General features: G+C 33.4%; 1 protein-coding gene across 1 annotated transcript in view; it reads right to left on the bottom strand.

Annotated features, from left to right (window-relative positions):
* Window positions 1-2,733: 2,733 nt before the first annotated feature.
* Window positions 2,734-14,980, bottom strand: part of LOC138335651 (prominin-1-A-like) — a 33,310-nt gene continuing 21,063 nt past the window's right edge. The window contains exons 5-11 of the mRNA XM_069284815.1: window positions 11,795-11,915; window positions 11,320-11,386; window positions 10,950-11,045; window positions 6,058-6,260; window positions 3,940-4,014; window positions 3,103-3,166; window positions 2,734-2,774 (exon numbers count right to left, since the gene is read on the bottom strand). Coding sequence (XP_069140916.1) covers window positions 2,734-2,774; window positions 3,103-3,166; window positions 3,940-4,014; window positions 6,058-6,260; window positions 10,950-11,045; window positions 11,320-11,386; window positions 11,795-11,915 — 667 coding nt within the window. The remainder of the gene's footprint in view (window positions 2,775-3,102; window positions 3,167-3,939; window positions 4,015-6,057; window positions 6,261-10,949; window positions 11,046-11,319; window positions 11,387-11,794; window positions 11,916-14,980) is intronic.

Raw genomic sequence — 14,980 nt, 5'->3', positions numbered from 1 at the left:
TAAAGGATTAAGATCCGGTCTTACTTACAGAACATCTAACTCCTGATAAAGGATTAAGATTGTGTCTTACTTACAGAACATCTAACTCCTGATAAAGGATTAAGATCGTGTCTTACTTACAGAACTTCTAACTCCTGATAAAGGATTAAGATCCTGTCTTACTTACAGAACTTCTAACTCCTGATAAAGGATTAAGATTGTGTCTTACTTACAGAACTTCTAACTCCTGATAAAGGATTAAGATTGTGTCTTACTTACAGAACATCTAACTCCTGATAAAGGATTAAGATCCGGTCTTACTTACAGAACATCTAACTCCTGATAAAGGATTAAGATTGTGTCTTACTTACAGAACATCTAACTCCTGATAAAGGATTAAGATTATGTCTTACTTACAGAACATCTAACTCCTGATAAAGGATTAAGATTGTGTCTTACTTACAGAACATCTAACTCCTGATAAAGGATTAAGATCGTGTCTTACTTACAGAACATCTAACTCCTGATAAAGGATTAAGATTGTGTCTTACTTACTACAGAAACATCTAACTCCTGATAAAGGATTAAGATCTGTTTTACTTACAGAACTTCTAACTTCTGATAAAGGATTAAGATTGTGTTTACTTACAGAACATCTAACTCCTGATAAAGGATTAAGATCCTGTGTTTACTTACAGAACTTCTAACTTCTGATAATTAAGATCTGTTTCTTACAGAACTCTAACTCCTGATAGGATTAAGATCCTGTTTTACTTACAGAACATCTAACTCCTGATGAAGAATTAAGATCCTGTTTTACTTACAGAACTTGAAAAGATCCTGTTTACTTAAGACTAACTCCGAAAAGATCCTGTTTTACTTACAGAACTTCTGTACTTTACTCAAAAGATTGTCTAAGGAAAAACAACACATAATACTGGACTCAACCAAGTAACTTTAATACTCGTCAAAGATTGGTTGGGAAAGTAACTATGACACATAATACTGTACTGTGTACTCAAAAGATTGGTCTGGGAAAAGTAAACTATGACACATAATACTGTACTGTGTACTCAAAAGATTGGTCTGGGAAAGTAACTATGACACATAATACTGTACTGTGTACTCAAAAGATTGGTCTGGGAAAGTAACTATGACACATAATACTGTACTGTGTACTCAAAAGATTGGTCTGGGAAAGTAACTATGACACATAATACTGTACTGTGTACTCAAAAGATTGGTCTGGGAAAGTAACTATGACACATAATACTGTACTGTGTACTCAAAAGATTGGTCTGGGAAAGCCATAACTATGACACATAATACTGTACTGTGTACTCAAAAGATTGGTCTGGGAAAGTAACTATGACACATAATACTGTACTGTGTACTCAAAAGATTGGTCTGGGAAAGTAACTATGACACATAATACTGTACTGTGTACTCAAAAGATTGGTCTGGGAAAGTAACTATGACACATAATACTGTACTGTGTACTCAAAAGATTGGTCTGGGAAAGTAACTATGACACATAATACTGTACTGTGTACTCAAAAGATTGGTCTGGGAAAGTAACTATGACACATAATACTGTACTGTGTACTCAAAAGATTGGTCTGGGAAAGTAACTATGACACATAATACTGTACTGTGTACTCAAAAGATTGGTCTGGGAAAGTAACTATGACACATAATACTGTACTGTGTACTCAAAAGATTGGTCTGGGAAAGTAACTATGACACATAATACTGTACTGTGTACTCAAAAGATTGGTCTGGGAAAGTAACTATGACACATAATACTGTACTGTGTACTCAAAGATTGGTCTGGGAAAGTAACTATGACACATAATACTGTACTTGGTACTCAAAAGATTGGTCTGGGAAAGTAACTATGACACATAATACTGTACTGTGTACTCAAAAGATTGGTCTGGGAAAGTAACTATGACACATAATACTGTACTGTGTACTCAAAAGATTGGTCTGGGAAAGTAACACTGACACATAATACTGTACTGTGTACTCAAAAGATTGGAAAGTAACTATGACACATAATACTGTACTGTGTACTCAAAAGATTGGTCTGGGAAAGTAACTATGACACATAATACTGTACTGTGTACTCAAAAGATTGGTCTGGGAAAGTAACTATGACACATAATACTGTACTGTGTACTCAAAAGATTGGAAAGTAACTATGACACATAATACTGTACTGTGTACTCAAAAGATTGGAAAGTAACTATGACACATAATACTGTACTCTGTACTCAAAAGATTGGTCTGGGAAAGTAACTATGACACATAATACTGTACTGTGTACTCAAAAGATTGGTCTGGGAAAGTAACTATGACACATAATACTGTACTGTACTGTGTACTCAAAAGATTGGTCTGGGAAAGTAACTATGACACATAATACTGTACTGTGTACTCAAAAGATTGGTCTGGGAAAGTAACTATGACACATAATACTGTACTCTGTACTCAAAAGATTGGTCTGGGAAAGTAACTATGACACATAATACTGTACTCTGTACTCAAAAGATTGGTCTGGGAAAGTAACTATGACACATAATACTGTACACATAATACTGACAATATACTGTATCTGTACTCAAAAGATTGGTCTGGGAAAGTAACTATGACACATAATACTGTTCTCTGTACTCAAAAGATTGGTCTGGGAAAGTAACTATGACACATAATACTGTACTCTGTACTCAAAAGATTGGTCTGGGAAAGTAACTATGACACATAATACTGTACTGTGTACTCAAAAGATTGGTCTGGGAAAGTAACACAATCGTGGCTAATTCAACATTTACTACCAAAATCCTTAAAGTATTCCCTCCCGCCTGATTCAAACAGCTATCCATATAATATCTGAATCCATGCTTAACATGTCACAATCATTTGCACTTTAAAAAACTTGAAATAAGTAATGTAGTGTTATATGGCCTCCCCAAAGTAAAAATCAATTCTTTGTAATTGTTAACAATCTAGAGCAGAATTCTAGTAATTGTCATTGTAAATGGATTCAATATTTTGTCTTCAATTACAAATACAGGAACACACCAGTAGTTCATCAACACCATTTTATAGTTCTAAACTTACTAGCAATCGTGTTGTTGGTTTCATTGTGAACCCTCCATGGTATCTGCCAGAAATCCTCTTCAGCCTGTTAAAACCATGATCAAGACAGTAAACACAGGACCTTTTAACCATTCAACATTTCCTAAAGGTAGCCAATGCAAGTCATATTACCACTGTAATTAGCGCCCTGGGCACTTGAAAAATTATTACAAGGGGGCACTTATTAGGAATCCAAAATGTAAGCAGTTGACGAAAAACCTTAAAAAAAGTAATACGTTAACTGTGCTTATGGCACACTAATCTGTTACAGCAATCTCCTGATATGCCTTCTTTCTTTTGAAAACCATTTTATACATTGTGATTCAAACGTAAAAGATTCGCGAATAAGTTACAGGACACAATGCTGATGTTATCATCTTATAGCATCACACAGTTGTATCCATGGGATGGGGTTGTTTATATACTTTCAACTCCTCAAATTGAGTTGAGGGAAGCTTATAGGGAGAGGTGGGTTAATTACAGCGATTATGGTATAGAAAATTGACTAAATAATTATATCACAGACAAAGAAGGGATTTCATCACCTTGTTATTACGACTTTGTATTATTACAGAGTTACCTCCCTTGAGCGTAAGATTAATTGTGACGTCATTATTTCACAAGCAAAACTTGCATCCTTATCTCTGAAAAATACTATTATGGCATTTAATACTCGCAAACATATGACACCACAATCAATATCTACCCGCAAGGGCAGATAACTCTTTAATATACAAAGACGGAATAGTTAAAAACTTGAGAGCTTATTGCAATGCAATGGTTCAGATTTTAGCATACATTGACACATGTTTTACTTACTTCGACGGTTTTAGCAGTCAAATTGGAATCCTGAATGGTCTTTGCATCGGCAACTTGTGTGGATATGTCGGGTAACTGTGAGACAAGGATGAAAATAAGTCTTAAATGTATGTTAGTCATTAAAAGGGTGACAACTTTATTATATGATAAAACTGAATCACAAATGCTACATGTGATCAAATGCAAATGAATTGAGGTAACTAACAGGTATATTGTTTCCATATAGTTATATGATCGAGTTACCTAATCATTGAATGTTAAATCGTATGAATCAATACTTATGTAATCAAGATAATTCTACACAGAACTGATGATTATAAAACCACACATGATTCTTACCGCTGTAGCGTCCATAAAGAATACATCCCCACAAGAGATAATTCTACACAGAACTGATGATTATAAAACCACACATGATTCTTACTGCTGTAGCGTCCATAAAGAATACATCCCCACAAGAGATAATTCTACACAGAACTGATGATTATAAAACCACACATGATTCTTACTGCTGTAGCGTCCATAAAGAATACATCCCCACAAGAGATAATTCTACAGAGAACAGATGATTATAAAACCACACATGATTCTTACCGCTGTAGCGTCCATAAAGAATACATCCCCATAAGAGATAATTCTACAGAGAACAGATGATTATAAAACCATACATGATTCTTACCGCTGTAGCGTCCATAAAGAATACATCCCCACAAGAGATAATTCTACAGAGAACAGATGATATAAAACCATACATGATCTTACGCTGTAGCTCCATAAAGAATACATCCCCACAAGAGATAATTCTACAGAGAACAGATGATTATAAAACCACACATGATTCTTACCGCTGTAGCGTCCATAAAGAATACATCCCCACAAGAGATAATTCTACAGAGAACAGATGATTATAAAACCACACATGATCCTTACCGATGTAGCGTCCATAAAGAATACATCCCCACAAGAGATAATTCTACAGAGAACAGATGATTATAAAACCACACATGATTCCTTACCGCTGTAGCGTCCATAAAGAATACATCCCCACAAGAGATAATTCTACAGAGAACAGATGATTATAAAACCATACATGATTCTTACCGCTGTAGCGTCCATAAAGAATACATCCCCACAAGAGATAATTCTACAGAGAACAGATGATTATAAAACCATACATGATCTTACCGCTGTAGCGTCCATAAAGAATACATCCCCACAAGAGATAATTCTACAGAGAACAGATGATTATAAAACCATACATGATTCTTACCGCTGTAGCGTCCATAAAGAATACATCCCCACAAGAGATAATTCTACAGAGAACAGATGATTATAAAACCACACATGATTCTTACCGCTGTAGCGTCCATAAAGAATACATCCCCACAAGAGATAATTCTACAGAGAACAGATGATTATAAAACCACACATGATTCTTACCGCTGTAGCGTCCATAAAGAATACATCCCCACAAGAGATAATTCTACAGAGAACAGATGATTATAAAACCACACATGATTCTTACCGCTGTAGCGTCCATAAAGAATACATCCCCACAAGAGATAATTCTACAGAGAACAGATGATTATAAAACCACACATGATTCTTACCGCTGTAGCGTCCATAAAGAATACATCCCCACAAGAGATAATTCTACAGAGAACAGATGATTATAAAACCACACATGATCCTTACCGCTGTAGCGTCCATAAAGAATACATCCCCACAAGAGATAATTCTACAGAGAACAGATGATAATAAAACCATACATGATTCTTACCGCTGAAGCGTCCATAAAGAATACATCCCCACAAGAGATAATTCTACAGAGAACAGATGATTATAAAACCATACATCTCTTACCGCTGTAGCGTCCATAAAGAATACATCCCCACAAGAGATAATTCTACAGAGAACAGATGATTATAAAACCACACATGATTCTTTCTGCTGCAGCGTCCATAAAGAATACATCCCCACAAGAGATAATTCTACAGAGAACAGATGATTATAAAACCATACATGATCCTTACTGCTGTAGCGTCCATAAAGAATACATCCCCACAAGAAATAATTCTACAGAGAACTGATGATTATAAAACCACACGTAATCCTTACCGATGTAGCGTCCATGTCGGTGGTGAGAGGTGTTGTGTCAATGGCATTGCAAGCGGTCTGTATGGCTGGAGCACAGTTTGATAGGGTATTATCCAGGGCTGCTTTAAAGTTTGATAAAGCTGTACTTAACGCAGAGAAGTCCGAGTCCACCTTAGCTAGTGATTCATTGACTTGGAACAGGTCAGTCGTAGCATTGTTAGCCACTAAAAATGTAGTAAAAAAGTACATTACAACTTAAACAATATTACATTTATAAATATCTATTATATAGGAAGTTCCTTTAAACACCTGATATTCCTTCTTTGCATATTACAGAATTTATGTGATAAGCAAAACTCACACCTGACAACATGATCATTTCCTAAGCCATAGTTAGTGAATTTAATGCTGATGACCCAGGCCATAGTGAGTGAATTTAACGCTGACCACCCAGGCCATAGTTAATGAATTAAACTCTGATGACCCAGGCCATAGTTAATGAATTAAACTCTGATGACCCAGGCCATAGTTAATGAATTAAACTCTGATGACCCAGGTCATCAGCATTAAATTCACTATTTAATGCTGGTGAACCAGGCCATAGCGAGTGAATTTAACGCTGACCACCCAGGCCATAGTTAATGAATTAAACTCTGATGACCCAGGCCATAGTTAATGAATTAAACTCTGATGATAAAACTCTAAAATACTTTAATTTTGGTCCTACAATAATCAAGTGGATAAAACTCTTTAGAAATGATATACAGTCAGCAGTAAATATTGGGGGAAATCTGTCCAACTTTTTCCATATAGAGCGAGGCTGTCTTCAAGGTGACCCCGTCTCTTCATATATTTTTATTTTATGTGCAGAAATTTTATCCATACTACAAAGAAATAATGAAAATATTAAAGGTATACTATTACATGAAGATGAAATTCTATTATCTCAATTTGCTGATGACACATCTGTTATTTTAGATGGCTCAAAAAAATCTTTAGATCAAACTCTCAAATCACTAAATTTCTATGCTAATATATCTGGTTTAAAAATGAATTTCTCCAAGACCCAGGTAATTTGGATTGTCAGTATGAAGTACAGTAATAATACATTTAATTCTAATCTTAACTTAAAATGGGGAACCACACGCTTTAATCTATTGGGTATTGAATATGATGTAGATCTAAGCAGAATAATCCAACTGAATTTCGACAAAAAACTTGCAAAACTAAAATCACTAATTTCAATTTGGAACAAAAGAATTCTTACACCAATTGGCAAAATAGCTGTAATAAAAACCTTACTAATATCCCAGTTCAACCACTTATTTATATCGCTTCCAAATCCTGATAACTTGTATATTAAACAAATTAATTGTCTGTGCTTTGACTTTTTATGGAATGGTAAACCGGATCAAATTAAAAGAGATGTAATTATTAAAAAATATGAGGAAGGGGGGCTTAAAATGATTCATCTAAAATCCTTTATAACTGCTCTAAAAGTATCATGGATAAGAAGAATTTATTGTAAAGAAGGAAACTGGAATATTATTCTAAGATCTCTATTTGACAAACAAAAATTAGCGAATACTGGAATTGAACACATAAAAAAACAATCTAAAAATTGTAAAAATTTATTTTGGAGAGATGTTCTAGAGGCTTGGTGTACGACCTTAAGTTCAAGTAATATTTACAAAACAAATATTTTAGAAAACCCTATTTGGTTTAATAATGAAATCAGAATAAATCATAAAGTTATTTTTAAGAAGTTATGGTATGAAAAGGGTGTTATATTTATCTATAACATTTTGAAAACAGACAAATCCATATATAGTCTAGAAGAATTTCGTGAAACGTATAACATTCAGACCAATTTTCTAGAATATCAGGGTATGAAAAATGCCATTAATCATGTCATCAGAAACAATCAACAAAGTTTTGACTCTGAAAAAAATATAACTCTTCCTAACATACCAATAAACCTCAAATTGATTTTAAGTTGTAAAAAAGGTGTTCAAAATATATATAATGTTTTAATTAAAAATGAAGTTATACCTACTGCTCAAAATAAATGGAATCAAAATTTTGAAATTGATCGGGATGAATGGGGAAATATTTATAAACAACCTTTTAATGATACTACTAGCTCAAAGCTTCAATGGTTACAATTCCGAATAAATCACAGAATACTAACTACAAAAACATTTCTTTTAAGAATTGGTAAATCAAACAACAATCTATGTACATTTTGTAAAACACATCCAGAAACAATCACTCATATATTTTGGGACTGTGAAAATGTATCAAATTTGATTGAACAATTAAGAATTTCTATAATTACTAATAATTTAAGTCTTAGATTCGAAAAACAGGATTTTATCTTCGGCAAACAAGATAGTACAAATACTAATTTCCATATTGAAAATTTGATACTGCTTCTAGTAAAACAATACATTTACAACTGCAAATGTCTAGAAAAAGAACTCAATTTCAACAGTCTAAAAAATCATATTAAATTTGAACTAAAAGCTCACAGGATTATAATATCCAACAGTAATTTAAAGCGGAAACCACAAGCACTTGCAGAATTACAAAATTGGTTAAATGTATAAACAGTAATATTTTAAAAAATTTTGAAAGATCTGTGACCTAGGTTTACTCCCCCCCCCCTTTTTTTAATCTTTTTTTTTTCTTTTTTCTTCTTTTTCTGTCCTGTCTTTGGTGTAATTTTTTATCAAGAGTTGTCTCCCCTAGTTCAATTTCTCATTACATCTGTAGGAAGGGAAATAACTCTTGATAGACCTTTTATGTGAATGTGTGTGTGTGTGTATTTGTTACGTTAATAAGTTACTTGTAAATATATGTATGTACATACGTTAAAATATGCAATCTGAAATTACTCTACAAATGTAACTTTTATTGTACTCGTCTTTCATGTATCTTCTGTATATGTTGTGATGTGTATATTTTTTGAAAAAAATGAATAAAAAAATAAATTAAAAAAAAAAAAAAAAAAAAAATCTGATGACCCAGGCCATAGTTAATGAATTTAACTCTGATGACCCAGGCCATAGTTAATGAATTTAACTCTGATGACCCAGGCCATAGCGAGTGAATTTAACTCTGATGACCCGGGTGATAACTAGTGAATGTAACACTGATGACCCGGGTCATTATAGTGAATCTTATGCTGGTGACCCATGCCATAGTTAGTGAATTTAAAGCTGTTGACCCAGGCTATAGTTAGTGAATTTAAAGCTGATGACCCAGGCCATAGTTAAGTGAGTTTAACACTGATGACCCGGTTCATAATTAGTGAATTGAAAACTGTGACCTGGGCAATAGTTAGTGAATTTAACGCTGATGACCCGGGCTATAGTTAGTTAATTTAAAGCTGATGACCCGGGCCATAGTTAATGAGCTTAACAGTGATGACCCAGTTCATAATTAATGAAATGAACACTGTGATCCGGGCCATAGTTAATGAATTTAAAGCTGATGACCTGGGCTATAGTTAATGAATTTAACACTGATAACCTGGGCCATTGTTAGTGAATTTAACGCTAATGACCTTGGTCATTAATATAAGTTAGTGAATTTAATGCTGATGACCCAGGCCATAGTTAGTGAGTTTAACACTGATGACCGGGGCCATAGTTAGTGAATTGAACACTGTGACCCGGGCCATAGTTAGTGAATTGAACACTGTGACCCGGGCCATAGTTAGTGAGTTTAACACTGATGACCCGGTTCATAATTAGCGAATTGAACACTGTGACCCGGGCTATAGTTAATGAATTTAACACTGATGACCCGGGCCATTGTTAGTGAATTTAACGCTAATGACCTTGGCCATTAATATAAGTTAGTGAATTTAATGCTGATGACCCAGGCCATAGTTAGTGAGTTTAACACTGATGACCCAGTTCATAATTAGCGAATTGAACACTGTGACCCGGGCCATAGTTAATAGATTTAACACTGATGACCGGAGCCATAGTTAGTGAATTAAACACTGTGACCCGGGCCATAGTTAGTGAGTTTAACACTGATGACCCGGTTCATAATTAGTAAATTGAACACTGTGACCCGGGCCATAGTTAATGAATTTAACACTGATGACCCGGGCCATAGTTAGTGAATTGAACACTGATGACCCGGGCCATAGTTAGTGAGTTTAACTCTGCTGACCCGGGCCATAGTTAGTGAATTTAACACTGATTATCAAGGCCATAATTAGTGAATCAAAAGCTGATGACCAAGGTCATAGTTAGTGAATTTAACGCCTATGACCCGGGCCATAGTAAGTGAATTAACCATTGTGACCCGGGCCATACTTAGTGAATTTAACACTGATGACCCGGGCCATAGTTAGTCAATGGAACACTGTGACCTGGGCCGTAGTTAATGAATTTAACTCTGATGAACCTGCCCATAGTCAGTGAATTTAACACTGATGACCTGGGCCATAGTAAGTGAATTTAAGGCTGATGACCTGGGCCATAGTTAGTGAATTTAATGCTGATGACCTGGGTCATAAATAGTGAATTTAACGCTGATGACCCGGGCCATAGTTAGTGAATTGAACACTGTGACCCGGTCCATAGTTAGTGAATTTAATGCTGATGACCTGGGTCATAGTTAGTGAATTTAACGCTGATGACCCGGGCCATAGTTAGTGAATTGAACACTGTGACCCGGGCCATAGTTAGTGAATTTAATGCTGATTATCTGGGCCATAGTTAGTGAATTTAACACTGATGACCCGGGCCATAGTTAGTGAATTGAACACTGTGACCCAGGCCATATTTTGTGAATTGAACACTGATGACCCGGGCCATAATAAGTGAATTTATAAAAACAAAAATTGAAGAGCTAGTCAACAGTCACAGGTAAAACTTGTAAGTTGTACTCACAGTCCACTAGGTTATAAGTAGTGAGAAAACAGGCATCTAAACCGGAGTCTGATCCCAGGGAATCCCTCAGTGGTACACCTAGAAGGTATCCTATACCTAAAACACGACAAAGTTATGTCCCTTGTTCTGTTTTCTTTTATGACATATATTTTCAAAGGCAGAAATGAACCTGAAGAATTTTTGATATAATATATAATATTCAATCTCTCACGATATTATATAATCTGTTTATATGTAGCTTAAAGAATTTTTCGTTATGAATTGACTGAAATGTTATAATTATGTAATCATTATCACTTCACTTCAATACATTTTTTTGTTTCTCCATGCATGGTCTATGTATCAATCACAATGTTTTAAATGATCTTACTGTCTAAATCCCGTTTAACAACATCTGTTGTAAAGTTGAAGTTGTCTTGTATCAGAACTTCTACTTCCTGAAATCAAGAGACAGAAATTGAAATCATGGTTGAAAAAATCAATGAACATGATATTATTTTATAAAATTATGTGCTTCATATATTATGAGATACAGAGCATGTCACTTAAATTTGTATGATATGCCACATTTTTTATCTTTTATCTCTCTCTCTCTCTCTCTCTCTCTCTCTCTCTCTCTCTCTCTCTCTCTCTAGCCTTTCTCTCTCTCTCTCTCTCGTCATTTGTTTTATTTTCTTAATACATGTACTATAATAGTGTATAAAATGAACACACCAATTTTGCTCCGATATGCCTTGCCTCATGGCCATTTCTAGAGAAGACTTCAACAGACACAGTGAGATAACTATAAAAACAGTTAATGACTTCCTATCTTTAGTTACATTAGCCAATCCTACAGTGCTTACATCAAGTGTGTGATTTACATATGTAAACAGATCATCTATGGTATCAGACACAGTCGAGTCAAGCGTCTCCACAGTCTTGGTAAACTGGTCATTGGAAATATACACACAAACCATTCCAGACCTAAAATAAAAAAAAAAGTTTTCTATCAATGCTACAACTGATACATACAAGTTTTATATCAATGCTACAACCGATACATACAAAGGTTTTCTATCAATGCTACAACTGATTCATACAAAATTATATCAATGTTAAAACTGACACATACAAGTTTTCTATCCATATTACAACTGATACATACAAGTTTTATAACAATGCTAAAACTGACACATACAAATTTTATATCAATGCTAAAACTGACACATACAAGTTTTCTATATTACTACAACTGATACATACAAGTTTTATATCAATGCTACAACTGATACATACAAGTTTTATATCAATGCTACAACTGATACATAAAAGTTTTATATCAATGCTACAACTGATACATACAAGTTTTATATCAATGCTACAACTGATACATACAAGTTTTATATCAATGCTACAACGGATACATACAAGTTTTCTATCAATGCTACAACCGACACATACAAGTTTTCTATCAATGCTACAACTAATACATACAAGTTTTCTATATTACTACAACTGATACATAAAAGTTTTATATCAATGCTAAAACTGATACATAAAAGTTTTCTATCAATGCTACAACTGATACATACAAATTTTCTATCAATGCTAAAACTGATACATACAAGTTTTATATCAATGCTAAAACTGATACATACAAATTTTCTATCAATGCTACAACTGATACATACAAGTTTTATATCAATGCTAAAACTGACACATACAAATTTTATATCAATGCTAAAACTGATACATACAAGTTTTCTATCCATACTACAACTGATACATACAAGTTTTATATCAATGCTAAAACTGATACATACAAGTTTTCTATCAATGCTACAACCGACACATACAAGTTTTCTATCAATGCTACAACTGATACATACAAGTTTTATATCAATGCCACAACTGATACATAACAGTTTTCTATCCATACTACAACTGATACATACAAGTTTTCTATCAATGCTACAACTAATACATACAAGTTTTATATCAATGCTAAAACTGATACATACAAGTTTTCTATCAATGCTACAACTGATACATACAAATTTTCTATCAATGCTACAACTGATACATACAAGTTTTCTATCAATGCTACAACTGATACATACAAGTTTTCTATCAATGCTACAACTGATACATAACAGTTTTCTATCAATGCTACAACTGATACATACAAGTTTTCTATCAATGCTACAACTGATACATACAAGTTTTATATCAATGCTACAACTGATACATAAAAGTTTTCTATCCATACTACAACTGATACATACAAGTTTTCTATCAATGCTACAACTGATACATACAAGTTTTATATCAATGCTAAAACTGACACATACAAATTTTCTATCAATGCTACAACTGATACATACAAGTTTTATATCAATGCTACAACTGATACATACAAGTTTTCTATCAATGCTACAACTGATACATAACAGTTTTCTATCAATGCTACAACTGATACATACAAGTTTTAAATCAATGCTAAAACTGACACATACAAATTTTCTATCAATGCTACAACTGATACATACAAGTGTTATATCAATGCTACAACTGATACATAAAAGTTTTCTATCAATGCTACAACTGACACATACAAGTTTTCTATCAATGCTACAACTGATACATAACAGTTCTCTATCAATGCTACAACTGATACATACAAGTTTTCTATCCATACTACAACTGATACATACAAGTTTTATATCAATGCTACAACTGATACATACAAGTTTTCTATCCATACTACAACTGATACATAACAGTTCTCTATCAATGCTACAACTGACACATAAAAGTTTTCTATCTATACTACAACTGATACATACAAGTTTTATATCAATGCTACAACTGATACATAACAGTTCTCTATCAATGCTACAACTGATACATACAAGTTTTCTATCCATACTACAACTGATACATACAAGTTTTATATCAATGCTACAACTGATACATACAAGTTTTCTATCCATACTACAACTGATACATACAAGTTTTATATCAATGCTACAACTGATACATACAAGTTTTCTATCCATACTACAACTAATACATACAAATTTTCTATCCATACTACAACTGATACATAAGTTTTCTATCAATGCAACAACTGATACATACAAGTTTTCTATCCATACTACAACTGATACATAACAGTTTTCTATCAATGCTACAACTGGTACATAAAAGTTTTCTATTCATACTACAACTGATACATAACAGTTTTCTATCAATACTACAACTGGTACATAAAAGTTTTCTATCCATACTACAACTAATACATACAAGTGTTATATCAATGCTACAACTGATACATAAATGTTTTCTATCCATACTACAACTGACACATAAAAGCTTTCTATCAATGCTACAACTGACACATACAAGTTTTCTATCAATGCTACAACTGATACATACAAGTTTTATATCAATGCTAAAATTGACACATACAAGTTTTCTATCAATACTACAACTGATACATCAAAATTTTCTATCAATGGTACAACTGATACATAAATTTAAGGTTTTCTATCAATGCTACAACTGATACATACAAGATTTATATCAATGCTACAACTGATACATACAAGTTTTCTATTCATACTATAACTGATACATAACAGTTTTCTATCCATACTACAACTGATACATACAAGTTTTCTATCCATACTACAACTGATACATAAAAGTTTTCTATCCATACTACAACTATAATACATAAAAGTTTTCTATCCATACTACAACTGATACATAAAAGTTTTCTATCCATACTACAACTGATACATACAAGTTTTCTATCCATACTAAAACTGATACATACAAGTTTTCTATCCATACTACAACTGATACATACAAGTTTTCTATCCATACTACAACTGATACATAAAAGTTTTCTATCAATGCTACAACTAATACATACAAGTTTTCTATCAATACTACAACTGATACATACAAGTTTCTATCCATACTACAACTGATACATAAAAGTTTTCTATTCATACTACAACTGATACATAACAGTTCTCTAT

Source organism: Argopecten irradians, chromosome 11 (genome assembly GCF_041381155.1).
Source record: "Argopecten irradians isolate NY chromosome 11, Ai_NY, whole genome shotgun sequence".
In the NCBI taxonomy this organism is placed as follows: domain Eukaryota; kingdom Metazoa; phylum Mollusca; class Bivalvia; order Pectinida; family Pectinidae; genus Argopecten; species Argopecten irradians.
Note: the sequence above shows the minus strand (reverse complement) of the source record. Positions and strands in the feature narration are given on the sequence as shown.